Here is a 19,751-nt window from a genome sequence, read left to right as displayed (position 1 = left end):
CTTCCTGAACCGGGCCGAGGGATTCTCCTATCTTCCTCCCAACTCCTCTATTCATGCACTCCAGTGGCATATCATGTATTTGTATCCAGATCGGGCTATGGTGTAGTTTCATCTGGGAAGGGGGCTTCTTGCCTTCGATTGCCTCGATGATGAGAACTGTTCTGTCATAGGACCACAGCCTACCCTCAGGAACTCTGTTACGGTCTTTCTCGTCATCAAACTCGAACAACCAGAGGTTTTCGTTAATCTCTTTGAAAAATATTTCTCCCTCTGTCCGCCAGATACGAGTAAGAAGGGATTTGAAAGCCTCCCTATTGACTCGTTTCGAAACCCCCAATCTACCAACCAAACATTTCGTTGCCTTCGCCCGTAGATCCGCTACATCCTCCAAGCCAATCTGGATTCCCTGCGTCTCTCCTCCGATAAGAGGGAACTTGCCGAACTTTTCCCCGTAGTCTTCAACCATGGCGAATTCTTTACGAAAAATAAGGCCTTGGTTGAAAGATCGGGACGTGAAAACCTCCTTCACCGTTTTACCGGAGGAGACATTTTTCATAACAGTGATTTTAAATCTCACTAAAGATCATTTGGGGTGGTTGTGTGAGACAAATTGGGCGTTAATTTGTTTTGTCCGTTCAAATCAATTGTTAAATTGTATGAAAAAAAAAAACATATGAAATGATCAAATTATCTTATTATATGAAAAGAGAATCTTAAATTCAGAAAAGGGAAAAATAAAATAAAATTACTAACCTTGTTTTCAAATGCTTCTTATGTCGATCTTCAATATTAAAAATAAATTTGCACCTAAACAAATAATTAGACACGTTTGGCAAGGGTAAATTTGATAGTTATTGAAGGATTTACTAAATATTATTTACTCATTTCTAATAATCAGGGGTTTCACATGTATTTAAAGAATAAGATATCTTAATTTAACATATACTAACTAAGAAATTATTGTTGTACAATTCTTGTCAAACTTTGTTAAGGTGGTATTTTTATTTTTTATTTTTTTTCATTTGGTTTTTCAAAAAGTAAAAAAAAAAATGGTAGGTCATTTTCTTGACATAAAAACTTCACAAAAAATGTCAATTGCATTGAAATAGATATTGTTAAAGGCAATTTCATGATAACTTCTCATAAAAAAGTAAATTAAAAAAAAAAAATAATAATAATAATAATTCGACTATATAGCTTGTTTTGCGGAAGACTTTTAATTTCCGGGTCAAACAAAAACATGCACGTGACACGTCGCCTTCAACGAATCAAGAAGAGTCAGAAGACCCTTGGCGTCTCAGTCTCTCCATCTCTCTCTCTCTCACACACACACACAACCCTCCTTAAATACAGACCCCCATTTCGATATTTTGCAAGTTCAAATACTTGCATTAGCTTCATCCTCCTCCCTTTTGCCGTTTCTCCTTCGTCTGGGTTTCCGAAATTCCGTGCCTGCAGGCAGCCATGGCAACTCAAGCTCCGACTGACCAGAACTCATACGACCGCGCTGATGTCAGTCTCTATCTCTCTCTCTCTCTCTCTCTCTCTCTCTCTCTCTGTGTGTGTCTGTGAAAGGTTCTTAAACTTTCCAAAGTTGTTGGAGTTTTGTATATATTTGCTTTTTCTTTCTTTTATCTTTTTTAAATATTTTCTCTGTACCTTTTTGTCCCGCGCGCATATTACATTAATTGGATTACATGCATAGGTGATGGCATGGGTTCATTTGTTTTACTTAGAACACAAAAGAAATAGAATGAAAATATCGGGATCGTAATTAAAAATCCCTCTACCATGAAAATGTGAGCTATTATTTTTAAGAAAGCTTTTCACTCAAAATAGATTCGCAATAGACTCAAACCTTTTCCTTAACGTACGGCACCTTAATTTCAACGTTTTGATTTTTTCACAACCCCTACTAATAAAATCGGAAACTACTTTGCTATGGGTTCACGCCTGGACCCCACGTACTGACGTGATTTGCTGTCCACATGTGTTAAAACAACTTTACCTGACCAGGGCATAATAGATAAATAGTTCATAATAATTAAATTTGATTTTTATGGATTATTTTTTCAACAAAATGAGTAAAATAGATTTTTTTCTTTTAGCGTGAATAGTGAATAAACAGAAGTGTTTATTCACTCTTTAGACTACAAAGAGTTTTTTATTATTTGCTCTCTCCCTTTCTTTTTCTCTCTTCCAATTTTTTTTCACACTTTTTTCCACAAAATAATATTTAAATGTAAAAGTATAATATAGAATCTGTTAAAGAGAATATAGAAAAAACAGTATATTATTCAATAAAGAATTGTACTTTTTCAAAAGCTATTTTAGCTATAATTGCTGCATAAGCTTAATTTATAGTATACAAAATGTTCTTTGTCGTATACTAGCAATGGCTTGACTATGTTAATTATGTTTTAAAGTTATTAAAACCAGGTCATTCTAAGGTCTGCCGGCTTTTAAACCGGTGATTTTGGTAAAACTCGGTTTCTCTCATGGTGGATATACTCAACTCCATGTGCCTTAAGTTGATAAGTCTTGAACTCCTCTGGTGAACATGAATAGACCAATTAGAGAACAAAATTTGCACGTCCTGCTTGGCACACTACAGTTTTTAATATAATTCTTTTTCAAATTCACGTGCTAGTATCTTAATGGGGGAAAATATTAAACAACAAAATTTCAACGGTAAATTTATTTGTTTAGTGGCTGACGTAATAAGTGTCGCATTAACCGTCATATTATTTTGTAAGGGATTTTTAGTAAAAAAAAACTTGAAGAAGAGGTGCACCAAAATACTCCGGGTACGGTTACTAGGTTGGTTGAGTGGAAATGTGATGGGAGGCCGGTGATCTACAATCTTTAAGGAGCTGGACCCACACTAGGGTGATTGAGGATGTGGGGGTTCGTGCATAAGCAGCCGATGGAGACTCAGAACACCATGCACCTGCCAAAATGAGTGTTGAATGAGTTTGAACAAGCCAATGGTTTGGTTGGCTTGGATAGGTCCCAAATAAGATGCCACTTTTCGAATATTAGGACACTTTGGAAATAAACTATGCGGCGGTATACCTCTGCCCACAAACAAGTTGACAATTTGTAATGGCCTTTATTGTTTCTCCAAAGATTTGGGAAATACCAACTATCATCATTCATTAAAATGACATAGGAAGATTGTTCAAAAAAAAAAAAAAATGGCATACGAAGGGGTATACCAAAATAACCTAGGACTTTGATGATAATTTACCTTATAGACCCCTCCAGCACAAAGGAAGATCATGTAAGAATGAGTTCCAATTTGAAAGGAAACAAAAGGCAAGCATTGATGAAGTTCACCAACGTTTCCTTTTGATGATTGGTTGATGTTCACCAATTTCAGTTCTATTGGACTCAGTTATCTAGCTATTAATATAAAAAGCTGTCATTTTTTCTAGGTTTTTCTAGTTCAAAATTGCTTGTTTATTTATTTATTTCATTACTGGAATTGTGTGTACATTGTCATTGATACTGAAGAAAAATTGTGAAATTATCAATTGCAGAATGATGAGAAATTAGCGAAGCAGAAGGCAATCGACGATTGGCTTCCGATTACTTCTTCCAGGAATGCAAAATGGTGGTATTCAGCTTTCCACAATGTCACAGCCATGGTTGGAGCTGGTGTCCTCAGTCTCCCTTACGCCATGTCAGAGCTCGGATGGTATGTCTACATCATAATTTCATAGGATATAAAATTGCTTCATAAAATGTATTCTAGGAGATCAACACAAAGACATCTCTTTTTTTTCTTTTTCAAATGGAAATTCACCAATATGCATTGATGTTTCTGTATAGAATTGGACATGAACTTGTGCATGTTTCTCCATCTTTGATTTCAGGGGGCCTGGTATAGCCATTATGATATTGTCATGGATAATCACTCTGTACACTCTATGGCAAATGGTTCAAATGCATGAAATGGTTCCTGGAAAACGGTTCGATAGGTACCATGAGCTGGGTCAGCATGCCTTTGGTGAAAAGCTCGGCCTTTGGATTGTGGTACCCCAGCAGCTCATTTGCGAAGTAGGCGTGGACATTGTGTATATGGTCACGGGTGGGAAATCACTGCAGAAGGTTCATGATACTGTCTGTACAGATTGTAAAAGAATCAAATTAACATATTTCATTATGATCTTTGCCTCCGTTCACTTTGTGCTCTCCCATCTCCCCAACTTCCACTCCATCTCCGGTGTCTCTTTGGCTGCCGCAGTCATGTCCTTAAGTTACTCTACCATCGCTTGGGGAGCTTCTGTTGACAAAGGTGTTCAGCCAAATGTTGAATACGGCTACAAAGCCAAGTCTCCTTCCGGAACAGTCTTCAACTTCCTTGGTGCCTTGGGGGAAGTGGCTTTTGCCTATGCTGGGCACAATGTGGTGTTAGAGATCCAGGCAACAGTCCCATCTACACCCGAAAAGCCGTCTAAAGGTCCGATGTGGAAAGGAGTTTTGGTTGCCTATATAGTTGTGGCTTTGTGCTACTTCCCTGTTGCTCTGATCGGTTATTGGGTGTTTGGAAATTCAGTAGAAGATAATATTCTCATCTCATTGGAGAAGCCTAGGTGGCTTATCGCAATGGCTAACATGTTTGTTGTCATCCATGTTATTGGAAGCTATCAGGTGATGTTCAAACTCCAAAGTCCAATATATACTTTTTGGTCTGTCACGTATTTACCGAGATTGATCAAATGTTGCTTTCATCTTTTAATGCAGGTATATGCAATGCCAGTGTTTGACATGATAGAAACTCTATTGGTAAAGAAATTACATTTCAAGCCGAGTACGGCTCTTCGTTTCATTTCACGCAATATCTATGTGGGTAAGTTAAACAACTGCTTCCCATCTGCCAAGGTTGTGAGATGACAAACCACTGGTTGGTTTGAACATAAGTTGATAAAACATGTTTTTTTTTTCTGTTGCAGCATTCACTATGTTCGTTGCCATTACCTTTCCTTTCTTCAGTGCTCTTCTTTCATTTTTTGGAGGTTTGGCTTTTGCCCCAACTACATACTTCGTAAGCCACATCCTTCCTTTGATATTTACGCCATTCTTAATTGCCATCCTATAAAATAGACTTCTAATCATCGCAGTCTTTCGTTCTTTGAATTCCTCTGCAGCTCCCTTGCATCATGTGGCTTTCCATCTACAAACCAAGGAAGTTCGGCTTATCTTGGTGGACTAACTGGGTATGTGCAACCTTTTTCATGTTTCATTGTCTTTTGATTTGCTTAGGAACTTAAGTTTAGTGTTAAATCACCACTTGTCCTAAAAGCTTAAGTTGATAAGAAATGATAAATTTAGTCATTCAATTAATATTCTAACATTCCATTGTTCTTATTTGTGTTCAACAATTTCAGATATGCATCGTACTCGGTGTTCTGTTGATGATTTTATCACCTATTGGGGGATTGAGGAATATCATAGTCAAAGCCAAGACTTATAAATTTTACGATTAAGTCATGCATCTTCCTATGGCAAACAAGTACACTTGAGTCACTGCAACTGCGATCTTATGGATATACAAGGGTAGCCATTGATGCTGTTGCTGATCTCTTTAGAAAGTAGTGGAGCATTGATACACTGCTTTTTCTGTGGAGAAGGAAATTTGGCTCGATGGAACCAGACTCAAAGAGAAATTCTTCTGGGCTCTCACTGTTTTCTTTGTGATTTTGCTTTGTTTGGGTATATGTATCACCCTTCTTGTTGTGATTGTCTTTGCTTTTGTGAAGTTGGTATAGGTGTTACATGTTTATTAAATGCAATTATATATAAGAACGAATTTGAGCATAATATTGTTCTTGGAGGACAAACCCATAAAGTGAGAAGAGAGTGAAAGAGAGAGAAGTAGCAGAGAAGAGAAGTCAAGGAGAGAAGAGAGAAGCTCGGGAAAGAGAGAATTAGGGGGGAGAAGAAGACAAATCCATATGTAAAAGAATACTCATCAAAAACTCCCAATTACAACAGAAAATTATGCTTAAAGAGACTAAACCCTAATCCTAACCCCTAGTGCAACGCCCATTTAATAACTTGCCTAACATAACCTAAGACAGACTATTTCCATTTTTTTTATTGAATGACAAGAAGTCAACAATAACGAACTCATAAAAATTAACTAAAACATAAACTAATACACCAAACTAAAACTTAAATAAGAATTAAAAATCTTACTATTGAGTTCTATATCACCTTCTTTTATAATACATTTCGTTATTTTTTATGATTTGGCTCGTAAATTTTTGTGGAAATTTTACTTATCCCCTTGAATTGTCATGGCTTTTACAATGTCGCCCTTAAACTATCAAAAGTTGCAACGTGTGTTCGATATTTCATCTCCTTTCAATCTCCCTTATCATTATGGTTTTTGTTTTAATATAAGAGTTAAACACATTTTTAGTACATGTGGTTTGGAAACTTTATTTTTTGCCTATGTTCTTTTTTTAGTATCAAAAATGGTACATATGGTTTAGGAAAAGACGGAATTGGTACATCCATTAGTTTTTGCGTCCAAAAACTAACGGTTTGACACGTGTCATAATGTAAAAAAATTAAAATACAAAAAATAAAAAAAATTTAAAAATTAATAAAAATTGAAAATAATAAAACTAAAAAAAAAAGTATTAAAAACTTAAAAAAATAAAAATTGAAAAAAAAGAAGAAGAGGGGTGGCCGAACCATCTCCGTGGCCCATGGAGGTGGTTTGGCCACCCCCAAGGGCTAAACACCCCAATTTTTATTTATTTATTTTTTCTCTTTGGCCCTTGGGAGTGGCCTAGCCATCCCTCTTCTTTTTCTATTTTTTTTCAAATTTTTATTTTAAAGTTTTTAATACTTTTTTTTTTTTTTTAAGTTCTATTATTTTTTAAATTTTAATTTTTTTATTAAATTTTAAATTTTTTTATTTTCTGTTTTTTAATTTTTTTACATTATGACATGTGTCTACTCTCAAGAGTTGACATGTGTCCAACCGTTAGTTTTTTGATTAAAAAACTAATGGAGGTAACAATTTCGTCTTTTTCCCGACCACAAGAACCATCTATAATTCAAATTAAAGTATAGGGACAAAAAATAAAACATTCAAACCACATGTACTAATAGCCAATAGAGTGTTTAATCCTTAATATAATTGCAAACAGATACATCTTCAATGATAAATAAGTTAAATAACAAATAAAGTCTGACTGTTTCGCTGCCGGCCACAATTTTCCTTACGATTTCATCATTTGCAGTGCTGTATTTTTTATTATTTTTTCTACTTTTTTTCTTGGTGCAATTAGGCTATGAAACATGAACTCCCAGTGTAATAATTACAGGAAAACAAATAATGATTAGTCTAGCTAATAAGCACCAATATGTTACGTCCTTACTTAACTTAGGATATAAGAACTCAACAAAAATGATAAATATGGCAGGATTTTTTAGAAGAATCCTAAACCTTTTTGATTGAATAATTAGAGATGCTAGGAACTCACAATCATAAAGTTTAAATAATTTTTTTTTTTCTTCTTCTTCTTCTTTATTCCATAGCAATGCCTTATATCGAAATTATATTGCACTATAGGAGTCTCACGAGAAACAACTCTCAAGGTGAACCCCAACTCTACTACCAACAAAAGATATTTACTACCGCCAGAAGATATTAAATAGAAAACAAACACTCACTCCTACTAGCAATTGATAACTACTATTAGATGATAGCTAACAACCCGTCTAACAATTGAAAACTACATAAAAATGATAACTACTAAAAGATAATAACATAGTAACTATATCTGCATTGCTGTAATTGACTTCTAGCCTTCTAGCACTTCCAGCCACGTAACACAATAACCCACTTTGCATATCTTGTAAAGACATGACTATTTCAAGGCATGCAACAATTTCTCTAGAGATTTACCCTAGCCTTCGCAGGTAGGTACGGAACTCCAAATTTCAGCCTATTAAATTGACACGAGTTTAAAATGTACGTGATTATCACATGCATTTTTTAAAAAATACATATAAGAATTACATGCATTTTGAACACACTTCAGTTTAATAATTTGAATTGGATGAGTTTAAAGGAAAATTTTATCCATTTAATACTACAAAAATTTCACGCTATGTATGGCCGACTGCTTAATTAGAAGCCACTCATGCGAAATGGAAGGTAAAGACAATAGAGAAATGATCCCTACACTCATTTCTCACAACAGCCCCATAACAAGCTGACGTGGCTAGTAGTATTTTATTATTTTTTTTACAAAAAGAAAACAAAACAAAACAAAAAAAGTAATAAAATATTACCAACCACATCAGCTTGTTGTGGGGCTGTTGTGAGAAATGAGTGTAGGGATCATTTCTCAAGACAATAATGGGTAGGGAAAATCATCATATATAGAGATAAATCACATCCTCTTGAGGTTTTGAAATTTGTGCATAATTTGAAACAAAAATTATATAATTAAAAAAATACGGACTCATAGCTGGGCCCGTTCCATCTCTAAATATATATTTGCCAATTAATGGTATATTTTTCAAGTGTTTTGTAAAAATATCTCCAACAATAATATGTAATTTAACTATTATTCAAAAAAGTACAATTTTCTAGCGGCCTCCCCAGAGATCGATGGCCACCCCTTCCCTTTTTTTTGTTTTTCGTTTTTTGTTTAAATAAGTTTATTTATTTATTTTTTAATAAACTTATATTTTTTTATTCAGATGGATACGTGTCGCCATTTTATTAATTTGATGTGGCGCTGATGTGGCATTTAACAGAATTTGTCAAATTTTTTAACAGAATTTGATTTCAAAGATCGATTTGTAATTATAGTTTACCACAAAGACCTTCCATGAATTTTTTAAACCATAGGAAGTGATTCATAATTATGGCATACCTTAGGGACCAGCGGTGCAATTATCCTTAAAAAGATAAAAGAAATTCTCTTTCTAACGTAATAGATATAGTTTGAATTATTGTGATTGTGAGTCTTGATACAGATATATGTGTGTTGATGTGTAGATGAGTGTGTTTATGTGTGTATAATAAATTTATATATATGCTATAAAATATATATATTAACTCGAGATTCGATTGTTTAAGATTTGAGTTAATTTATTTAATTAACTCAATTAATAAAATCTTAACAAGAATTAATCAACTAATGATTAGTATAAATTTATGAAAAAAAAAAACATTAATTGAGTTACTCGTGAACAAGCTCAAGTTCGTTCGAAAAATAAATAAATCGAACTCAAAAGGACTATTTAGCTCAGTGATGAGTTCGAACTCGGCTCGTGTTCGAATTAAAATAAAATAAACCAAACTTTTAGTGACATTGATTTTGAGTTAAGAGCATTTGTGGTTTCACAAAATGCTCTTATTGGGTTTGAATAATCAAGATTGAAATACTTATTTTTTTTCGCTTTCGATGACAGACATCTCAACAGCATGAAACATTGAAAACCTTTGAGAATTCTTCTCTGTAGTACCTTTTTTATGAAAAAAGTTTCTCCTATTTTCATGTAAAACCTTTTCTAAAAAATATTTTTTCTATTTTTCGGTGTTTGTTAGACGAGAAATACAAGAGTTATAACCTAATTTCCTTACAAAACAAATAGAAGTTTTTTTTTTTTTTTTTTTTTGGGAGAGAAATGAGTGGAAAGGACACAGACAATCCCACCAAGCTGACCCATTAGAGCCCCTGAGTCCAACCCACGAGCTTGGAAGTGGGTTCAGGGCCTTGTGTTGGTTGTTCATTAAAAAATAGAAATTGCTGCATAGAAGGTGGGTGATTTCTCGGTGATTGATGCTTGGGCTAATTGTACGGAACCATCCATTAACTCCTTTGGGCTCTTAAACGATGAGCATCAGCCTTGATGATGCTGGCAATTGTGTCAGTTGAATTAGTCCCAAGCAAGCTTTATTCCCAACAGTGTGGTATCCTTGCATTTAGATTGATCCCCATCATGAAATTAACCTCATTGTAATTTCCTGTGATAAGCTTTAGAGAGAACCAAAGGCAAATTAAAGATGTATGCTCTCTGTAAATTTTCTTTTTCTTCTTTCAATTCTATACGTTGTTTTATTTCTGAGGACATATATGTATCCTTATACTATTTTCTTAGCTGTCCAACCATATTGAAGGAGTTCGATCAATAGCTCGATCACTAAAGGCTGATGCAAATGCAACCTATGATTATTCAATTTTAATAAGGTGGGGGTTAAGGTTGTTTATTTACATCGATCCTAAAGTTTTTTAATCATTTTAATTCATGATCTGGTTTTTCTTCGACCGGGTCCATTTGTCCAACGCAAACCACAAAAACAGACAAATTAACGGTCATATGAAACCAAAAACCATGAAAAGATTTTCATGCATGCACGATGAACATGAACTAGTTATATATATTTCATTCAACCAGAGAAATAAAAATTAATAGAATTACTAGAAGAAAACTCATAAGATATCACAGGGCATGATTTCATTCTAAAATATAAAGAATTCATGGCGCCGGCCACTACAGTAAAGAACACACTCATAAGTTAGTCTAGTACTGTACATGTGCTTCAGTTAATCCCACCAAACTTGCGACAATATTGATTGATCACAGTCATGTAAGGATGCTTCTGGGAGGAAACCCAGGAGGAGGAGGCATAATTTTTTGAAGCAATGGGGGTTTCTTTGAAATTGATTCAAACCCAAGAGGAGGACGCAACTTCTTTGATGCGTACAGAAGAACCAAGCAGGCCGGTTCGATCTTGTAGATGATGGCGGGCCTTCAGTCTCAAGGAGAAAAGGATGATGCAGTAGCATCTCAACCGTCCATCTGTCTCTTGGGTCCCTTTCAAAACACCTCCGCAAGAAGTCCTTCCCAGTCTGAGACATATTTTCAGGTATCTTGGGTGACTCCGTAGCAATTTCAATCGCCAATTCCTCCCTGCCACCTGTGCAGTCCCACGCCCACTTTCCGCTAATCATCTCAACCACTACGCAACCCAGAGACCAGATATCTAAACAAGCTTGAATTTCACCTTGTAGTAAAGATTCAGGGGACAGATAAACAGGTGTTCCTCGGAAGCCAAAGCTTTTTGTCATGAGCTCATCCAAATCCCCAGGAATCTTGGATAGCCCAAAGTCGGTGATCTTTAGGCTGCTTCCACCGTCTGGAGAAGAAAAAACAAGAATGTTCTCAGGTCTTCATTTTTGTATATTTCTGAACGTCATGTTCGGCTAACTTTCCTCCACTTTTCTTTATTAAATTCATCAAGAGTCCCTCATGACGCATACTCCATAAATAAATTATAGAGCAATAAGCCATGTTCAAAGGTGAGCTCAAATCCCAAACCACGAACAATTTTGGGACAGTTAATAAATTCTTTGAGAATCTCTATCTCCTTCATAAGTGAATCAAAGTGCTCAACAACAGCTGACTTCACTGCGAAAAACCCAGAAGAAGAAGAACCAGTAGTGCTTGTGGATATCGCCAAGTGCACGGTTCCATACGATCCTCTCCCAAGAACTTTGACTTTGAACCACGACATGGGCGAGCCAGGGACTAATGGTAGAGAATGGTGTTGAATTGACGAAAAATCATAAGATGGAAGACAATATGAAAAGTTGAGATGATCAGCCGCATCCATCTTACATGAAAAAACTGGAGGTGATCGAACCAGAAGAAAATTGGAACTGGGAAAATTGGAAGCTGATGGTCCGATAGAGAATGTTTGTGATATGAGTAGTTTAAGTAATGTATTTGATTTCGGTTTATAAACACAAATCGGTCTGCTATGGGTTTCCATAAGTGAGTTGGCAACATGGGTTTCCGAATCCAACCTCTATTCGGATTATCTCTTGCCGGAAATTTGAGGCTGTTGAGTTATATATAGTGCTCTAAAATCTCCTGAATAAATAACAAAATAATAAAAAATCCATTTTAGCCTTTTTGAATTCTGTTGTGTCGTTTTATTTAACGATGAAAATAATCACATGTCATGGCTGAAAATAACCACGTTGTTCCCAACTCTGTTTACGTTAATATCACACATGGCAGCAATTTACTTTGGGCATACGAACACACGCACGTTGCTTTGTATAGGGTCGATAATTTTTTTACACGATTCGCAAATTTAACACGAATTCAAAAAGAAATTAGCGAGTTATAATTTAGTAAAACATAATTTGGGTCAAATCAAGGTCGACATAGTTAGATACGATTAAAAACAAATAAATTTAAAGTCAACCCGTTTAACTCAAACTCTCAAGGTGACTGACATAGCTCGTATAAATTAAAATATACGGTCACGCTGAAAAGTTGGGCTATTGAATATTAATTTTTATGGTTATGGTAAATTGGATATTGATTGTCATGAATTTAGTTGTGAATGTGTATAATGGATACAATTTATGCTTATAAGATATAAAATTGTATTAATCAGGTCATGCCAAGTATTTGGGTCAATTTAATCCATTTATATTAAACATGCCAAAACGGGTTAAAATGAGTTAATGTTTTGGTCAACCGTACATATATGATCCATATAGTAATATATCTATGACTTGACGCGATACAAACCTGACCCATAAACTCGAATTATCACCCCTAGCTTCAGCCTTGTTGGTATGCTGACAAATATTGTATAAGTTTGGATTTCGACACACAATGTGGTATGACCATTCTCTAAAGTTAGGTTGTCCGAATAAACTATGATATGATTGATGTCTTCAACATTTTGTTGTAGAGAAATGATTATTACACAACCGTAGACACAATTTCCGTGCAACTTTACCTACATGACAGTTTAATTTTTTCAAAAAAAAATGACCTAGCATTTTTTCCCACAGTGGTTTCATTGTTTTTTGAAAAAAATAAAATAAAAAAATAAACTGCCACGTAGGCAAAGTTGGATAGAATTGTGTCTGCAGTTGTACAACAATCATTTCTCTTTGCCGTAAAAGTAGGCTGAATTTTGCACACCACTCTTTCTAATGTATAAAAGTAAATTCGTATTATCATCACTTTGTTGTAGAAGTAGAAAAGTTTTAAGTGGAAATACATTCTCTAAACCCAATACATTATGTCCTAAGTTTACAAACTTGTTTTCCTAGATTTTGTTTTAAGCTGAAGCACAGGGAACTTTTCTCTATCTACTGCATCAGTAAGTCATTACATACTTTGAAAGCATAATTCATTGCTCCGTTCTCCCCCTGCTTCCCTTTTCCATTTATTTTTTGCTGGACTAAAAGATATGAACGATAGCAGATAAAACATAGAGTATTGCATATTTCATCCCACTAATCGGCTCTCAGTACAGCATGAAACATAATTAAGAAGCCAGGATTGAAGAACAAGTACATAACTTACACATATTAAACAAGCAAACATGCTACAAGGATATAAATATAGGAAACATGCTGTAAAGTTCTAAAGTTCAGTAACCAGCTAGAGGACTGATCTGATTCTTATTCTAAGTTAGTGCCTTTTCTGTTGGCATGGTTTCATGACAATTAATTATTGTCTGCCGTTTGAGGCCTGCATCATTACCATACCCAAGTCTTTTCGTCAAGTGAATCAAGCCACTGAAACAACGGGGCACTTGTAACTCTGGCCTTGCTGCTGCTGCGTGCTTGCTGGGGCTTTCACAGATACGCCTGCTGTACCACAACAGAAATACTGGCTCCTCAAACTCTTACTAGTGGAGCCTTGTTTAATCGAATTTGGAGCTCCATCAGTAAATAGCTGATTTGAGCAAGATGGTCCTGCCACATCATCTTCAATAAGAATACCTTTCTGTTTATCCAACGAATTAGGTGAAGAAAGTGATGATTTTGAAAATGAACTCGAACGAGATCGGCGTGGCACGGAAATATGTGGCATGGCCTGTACAACACCATGCAGTAGCCCCGAAGCAAATCTTTTCTTGGCAGATGGGCTTGATTGATTACTCCTCACAGAAAGTGTCCGTTTGTGGTTAGGAAGTGATGAAGGCTTCAAAAATCTCACTCTAAGTGGGGTTGGAGTTTCATCTGAACTGTTGCATTTCTTGTATGATTCCACTGAACCTTCATTAACTGATTTTTTGAAAATCTTAGGTTTCTTTGCTTTCATCCGGGGCCATAGGACAGATTTCAATCGTTGTCCTGTAGTATTCACAGAACTAGGTTTCTTGTTAGTTAGTGAGCTGTTGTTCTCATTGGTTGACTCGTATGGACTTAAATCCATAGATGATGAACTCATTCCTGCACTACCCTGTTCAGCAATTGCATCTGATGCATTCTCAATGCCTGTGTACAAGAATATTTCTGTGTCAGAGATTCTAAACGAAGTTCCAGGACTGCTACCATTACCTTGCATTTTTATGCGGGAAGCCATGGCTCTTCTTGCACTGTAATCCTGACTGCTAAATATTCCTCCAGCTGAAATCAACTGTCGAATTAGTATGTCTGATGACGCAGAATGCGGCCGTTGCCTCAGGTAATCAAGTGGCGTTAGGCCTTCTACATCATGGGCATTCACATTGATTGATGGAGCAGTCATCATAAGTTTCACAAGATCAGGGTGAACGTTTCCAATGATGGCCATGTGAAGAGCAGTCCTTCCATCATTATTTTTGGCATTGATGACATCTTCCATGGTGAAAAGGTTCCCCCATACCAACTGCTTCATAAGCTCAATTTGTCGATCTAGCCTCCGGAAAGCAGAAGTCTGGAAACCGGACACAGCCTTATGGAGAAAAGTTTCTCCCAAATTGTTTTTCAGAGAGATGGATGAAGGAGATGCAGAAATTAGAGCTTCAGCTGCAGATAATTGCCCCCTGTTGGCAGCCACATGCAATGCTGTATTGCCCTGATGATCAGTGGCATTGATAATATCAAAGGATGATATTAGATACTTAACTACCTGCATTAATAACAAGATAGTAAGATTATATTTTTTTTAGTGAATTGACGAAAGCGTTGCAGTAGTTGAATTTGAGAGAGAGAGAGAGAGAGAGGCAAAACAAAGAAATATTCTAAGCTTAAATCTGATGTTTGCAGATATCAGTAAGTTTACAGAATTATTTCATACCGCAAGCAAACTTAATATGCATCTGCCACCATCTGAGGGTCCTTTGTGTGGTAAACTCCTATCTAAGAGTTGAAAAGCAGGATTTTGGAACCACTAGTTCATAAGAGCCTTTTGATAAGAAATATCTATGTTTGCAAGTTTACTCTTATCTGATTCATTTTCAACCTAGGACACAACTCTATGGAGAGAAATGAAATTTAAGATGAAATAGTCCATGCAGAACAGTCTATAATTGGTATTGTATTAATGCCTATTTTCTTTCAAGTTAACTGATTCGTGCAGCCTTTCTTATCCAATAGAAGGAACATGAGCTGAGCCACTAAAAGGCCAAAACCGACATTTATAGCATTCAAGAGACAAGGGCTTAAACTTATTAGCAATTCATATGTAAATGATTGGTGACCAACTGGATTTACAATATTTGGATGAGCAAAAGCCTGGGAAAGGAGAGAGGTGGGTTGGATTTCAATAAGCATACTTGTATTTTGCTGATAATTGAGATTGAAGCTATTTCCTGGTGGGCTTCCAGGTCCTAGAAAAGGCTCAAAAGTTTCTGTGATTATTTCAAGCATTTCATATCCTGTTGCTTAAGCTTCACTTCCATTATCACATATCATTAAGTGCGTATGGTAAAAGAACAATCAGTAATTTAAGGTGACTGAATCACTCAAAGCAAGACAAATAAATGAAAGGATTTTGCAGTAGAAATATGATTCATTTTATCACCGCCCACATGGTAGTTAGAGCCTCACCTCAACCTGCCCTTTGCCAGCTGCTGCATGTAGGATAGTTGAGCCTTGAATATCTCTGTAAGCCAAAATATCAGAGCAATCAGCAAGAAGGTCCTGTAAAACCTTCAAATTTCCTCCTCTTGCAGCAGCATGAAGAGCCCTGTTCATCATCTCCCACTTGTAAACAGAAGGGATCTCCACAATGTGCTCCTCCAATTCTCCACCTTTCCCTGTCAAAAACTTGGGGGAGACTGCAAAACCAAAAAGAAGCTTGAAAACCTCAGAACTCTTACTCCTGGCTCCTGCATAAAGTATATCAGTAACACCATATTCTCCTTCCCCAAAAACAAGCAGAGGGTTCCTTTCAAGAAGTTCTTGAACAAAACCCAAGTCTCCAGCTGAAGCAGAAGTGTACATAAGCCATCCACCATAGCCAGCGCGGATGAGAGAATTTTTCCCTCTCTTGGATTCACACTCCACAAACAGCTTCCTTGCAACCCGAGAACGACACTTGGCAACATCATCAAACTGTTCTTCATCATCCCAGACAGTCTCAAGTCTTCGAATTCGTCGTAAAGAGGTGAGCTTGATAAGGTGATTGCTGTCAATGCGAAGCAGCTCTCGTACCAAGTCGTAGTGACCATTAGCAGCTGCCCAATCAATTGGAGAAGCATACCACCACTGATCTCCAGTGCTCTCCCACCGAAGGGGAAAATATGTTGGAGGCATGGAGAAGATGAGCAACTAGAAACCAAAGGAATGTGATAATAAAGATCAATAACTTATATCTGAGATTAATAAAAACCCTTTTGAGAAACAACTCAAATCAATTAACCAAGCATAATGCAAACTTAGAGATTGCCAACAAAGAGTCAATTGAGCAGAGTAGAGCTAGACAGAAGGAAAAGAAAGAGTTACTCAGAAAGCAATATAAGAGCAGGCCAGGAATAAGGTTGAAACAAACACAATGAGAAGTATGCTCACCAGGAAAATATAACAACCAGAAAGATACCCAAGATGAGTGAGAGCTAAACCTAAGAAACTAAGAGAACCACATGAAGAAATAAAGAACTTTACTTTGCTTACACAAGGAGACAACAGAAGAGGACCCTTTTAATGTAAGCAGTTGAACCCCCAATTAGTACAGTGGCAAACGAAATGAAGGACAACAGAAGTAAAGTATGTGAAAATAAAGAAGTGTTGATGCCAATTTAGATGATTAGAATTAAAAATAGCAAATAGATTATATGAGAAGGGAAACAGCCATCATTGCTAACACAAAGCGACCACAGAAAAAGGAAAACAGACCCTTCAAGAAAGTTGGATAATAACAACCTAGTTACAATGTCAAAAGAAACAGATTCTTTTTTGGAAGATAGCAAGGCAGAAATAAATATTTGTTATAAAAAAAATTTGGGCTTTTTCCTGGTGGAGGACAAATACCTAAACATAGAATAAAAATAAAAAATAAAAATAAAAAATAAAAAAAGAAAAAAGAAAAAAAGAGAAAACTATATAGATATTATCACATGGTGAGATTCCTCTTGAACAGTAAAAAGTTCAGTTAGAGAAGCACAGAAAATGATCGTCTGTCATATCTGGTCTAAGAAAGAGAGAGAATCAACCATAAGGAAAATAATAATAAAATGAAGCAACTAAGCATATCTATGTGCGAGAGAGAGAGAGAGAGAGAGAGAGAGAGAGAGAGAGAGAGAGAGAGAGAGAGAGAGAGATTTTCACTTATGGGTTGGAATGATGATAGAGGTGGCAAAGTTGAACCAGTTGATGGAAGCTTTCACTATGTAATTATGTATAAAGATGTTGGAGTAATTATAGGAAAGCTTTGCTTATTGGTTTGGAGTTTTGACTGAGCTTTTGACACGATCAAATGGTAAATGGCCCTTGTAATATTCTTAATTACATTAGTCTTTGGATAATTAAACCCGCGTGGTAAAAGTGATGATGGTTTAACTGCCAAGTCCACATGCTTGTGCCTGTGTTTGTCCCAGTCAAGTACTCAACCAATAGAGTGCTTTCTCTTTCAAGAATTTAATTGATATGAACGTATATTTTTATTTTATTTTTCTCATATTTCTTTATCCTCGGACCAGAAATTCCATGTTTCTAATCAGCAAAAAAAAGTATAGGGTTGATCAAATAGTTTTAAAGTCCGGATTTAGATCGGGTGCAATTGTATGCAAATCGGCAGTTCATGAGAGATGGCTCAATGAAGCATACTCGGGCTCTTTCACATGAACTGCCCATTTTGCATGTTGATGAAATTCAGAGGAGGAAGACAATGATGAAGAGAATGAAATAATGGAAAGAACAGTATAATTTTCTTCATGCTTTGATCGAGTACATGGTTGGATATTTATACAAGAAATTGGGAGAGATAATCCCGTAGTTTACATGATGCGTACTAACTCTGATCATTCTAAACGTGAAAGTCAAAACCGTAAATGAAAAATCAACATTTTTCCTCATGCTCGGTAGGTAATCGACAGATTTCATGGTTGGAGTTTCATTTCTCAGTTGATCTGCAGTAGGCGAGTGGATGACGCCCTTACTTTCCTCCTTTGCTCGTATTCTCTTCCTTAGCATATACAATACGGACAATTCATTGCGCTCAATCTAGAGTTCACAATTGTAACCGTGATTCTTGGTGGCTTGTGCAACCCTTCAATCCGCTGTCCAAAATCTTTTTCCACCCATTGAACACATAAAGGGATGCTTTATCAACACAACCTTACCAAACTTTTGATGTTAACGTAGCTGTGGTGATGCGAGATCATGGCATAGAGGGAGTGGTTGGTGGTGCTAACCACCTTCAAGCTGTTTCATAGTCGTCAATTAGATTTTCATCTGGAGGTTGGTTTATTTCATCATAGATATTTATCTGGACAAATTAGGGTCATATAAAGAGAAAAGAATCGCCCAACAATAACTGGATTGGGATTAACTGTAATTTGGCTGACTGAATTACAGTCAATCTAGACAACTAATGAAAGAAGTTCCGACGAAATCCACTTGTCTAAATAACCTGAGGTGTAGGACTCACTTGTTTGGACAAGTGGACTCCATCGAAGCCCTCTCTTGTTAGCTGCTCGGTCACAATGACCCTTAATCTTTCTATCCTTAGCAAATCCTTTCCCCAACAGCCAAAACAACATTAAAAAAGAAAAAAAGAAAAAAAAGAGGACGATACAGCTTGCATGATGTAATGTTTTGTATGATGGTGCTTTAAATCTTAATAAAAGGAAGCCATGTGGTCATATGAGTTTTTCAAGGACAACCAAACCAAGGATTTGATTGTTACACCAAATCTTCTCGAACATTAATTAAACAGTTTTGCTATGAATTCTGACTCAAATAACACTTTCTTTATTTCACAAACAACAATCTAGTCTGCTTGCTCTGATTATTCTTAAATGTTGCTTATATTTGATTGTTATTTACTCTGCAGTAGTTAAAATGGGGGTTGAGGTCCAACTAGAAGAAATAATCCGATTAGTTCACCCATCTACCCCTTACGGAAACTACAGACATTATTAACTATATTTGCCTCTGTTTAGAATATGCAGTTTTCTCTTGTATACTTCTTATGTATACGGGTAGCACCTTTCACTTTTAATGATATTTCAATTACTTTATATATATATATATATATGAAGAATGTGCCGTCCACATGTGCTTCAAAGCCTCTGCAAATCAAATATTACATAATCAGAGGAGCCTAGTTGGGGTTGTTAATCCCTTCGAGCTTTTATATTGGGGCGTGTACCTTGCCTGCAAAGTTGGCTAGCGGTGTTATGCTGCTGGTTTGGCTCTTTAAAAGCTCTAAAACTACACAACTAAAAATAAAGGCAGGCATGTGAGCCCAGCTTTACTTTTTGAGGTACTGCATCAAAAGTCATAAAAAAGGTTGGGTTCCCTGCT

At 36.1% G+C, this 19,751-nt stretch overlaps 3 protein-coding genes across 7 annotated transcripts; 1 reads left to right on the top strand and 2 right to left on the bottom strand.

Moving 5' to 3' along the window:
- The first annotated feature begins 1,362 nt into the window (after positions 1-1,362).
- Positions 1,363-5,826, top strand: LOC133859980 (lysine histidine transporter 1-like). The gene is made up of 7 exons (XM_062295584.1): positions 1,363-1,512; positions 3,543-3,700; positions 3,879-4,656; positions 4,750-4,855; positions 4,959-5,050; positions 5,154-5,222; positions 5,394-5,826. The coding sequence occupies exons 1-7, from the start codon at positions 1,465-1,467 to the stop codon at positions 5,490-5,492; spliced, it is 1,350 nt and encodes a 449-aa protein (XP_062151568.1). The 5' UTR covers positions 1,363-1,464; the 3' UTR covers positions 5,493-5,826.
- A 4,712-nt stretch (positions 5,827-10,538) lies between these two features.
- Positions 10,539-11,656, bottom strand: LOC133860603 (mitogen-activated protein kinase kinase kinase 20-like). The gene is made up of 2 exons (XM_062296180.1): positions 11,304-11,656; positions 10,539-11,211 (listed from the first exon to the last, which is right to left on the bottom strand). Exons 1-2 carry the CDS (start codon positions 11,654-11,656, stop codon positions 10,587-10,589), a joined length of 978 nt encoding a protein of 325 aa, XP_062152164.1. The 3' UTR covers positions 10,539-10,586.
- A 1,680-nt stretch (positions 11,657-13,336) lies between these two features.
- LOC133859979 (uncharacterized) lies at positions 13,337-17,661 on the bottom strand. 5 transcript variants are annotated; one of them, XM_062295583.1, is made up of 3 exons: positions 17,553-17,661; positions 15,834-16,556; positions 13,337-14,913 (listed from the first exon to the last, which is right to left on the bottom strand). In XM_062295583.1, exons 2-3 carry the CDS (start codon positions 16,539-16,541, stop codon positions 13,585-13,587), a joined length of 2,037 nt encoding a protein of 678 aa, XP_062151567.1. In that variant the 5' UTR covers positions 16,542-16,556; positions 17,553-17,661; the 3' UTR covers positions 13,337-13,584. The 5 variants fall into 5 exon arrangements, with proteins under 5 accessions (XP_062151567.1, XP_062151565.1, XP_062151566.1 ...); XM_062295581.1 differs by lacking the exon at positions 17,553-17,661 and adding an exon at positions 16,890-17,163; XM_062295582.1 differs by lacking the exon at positions 17,553-17,661 and adding an exon at positions 16,899-17,163.
- Between the last annotated feature and the right edge of the window lie 2,090 nt (positions 17,662-19,751).

Source organism: Alnus glutinosa, chromosome 2 (assembly GCF_958979055.1).
Source record: "Alnus glutinosa chromosome 2, dhAlnGlut1.1, whole genome shotgun sequence".
Classification (NCBI taxonomy): domain Eukaryota; kingdom Viridiplantae; phylum Streptophyta; class Magnoliopsida; order Fagales; family Betulaceae; genus Alnus; species Alnus glutinosa.
This window is presented reverse-complemented; position numbering and strand designations above follow the sequence as displayed.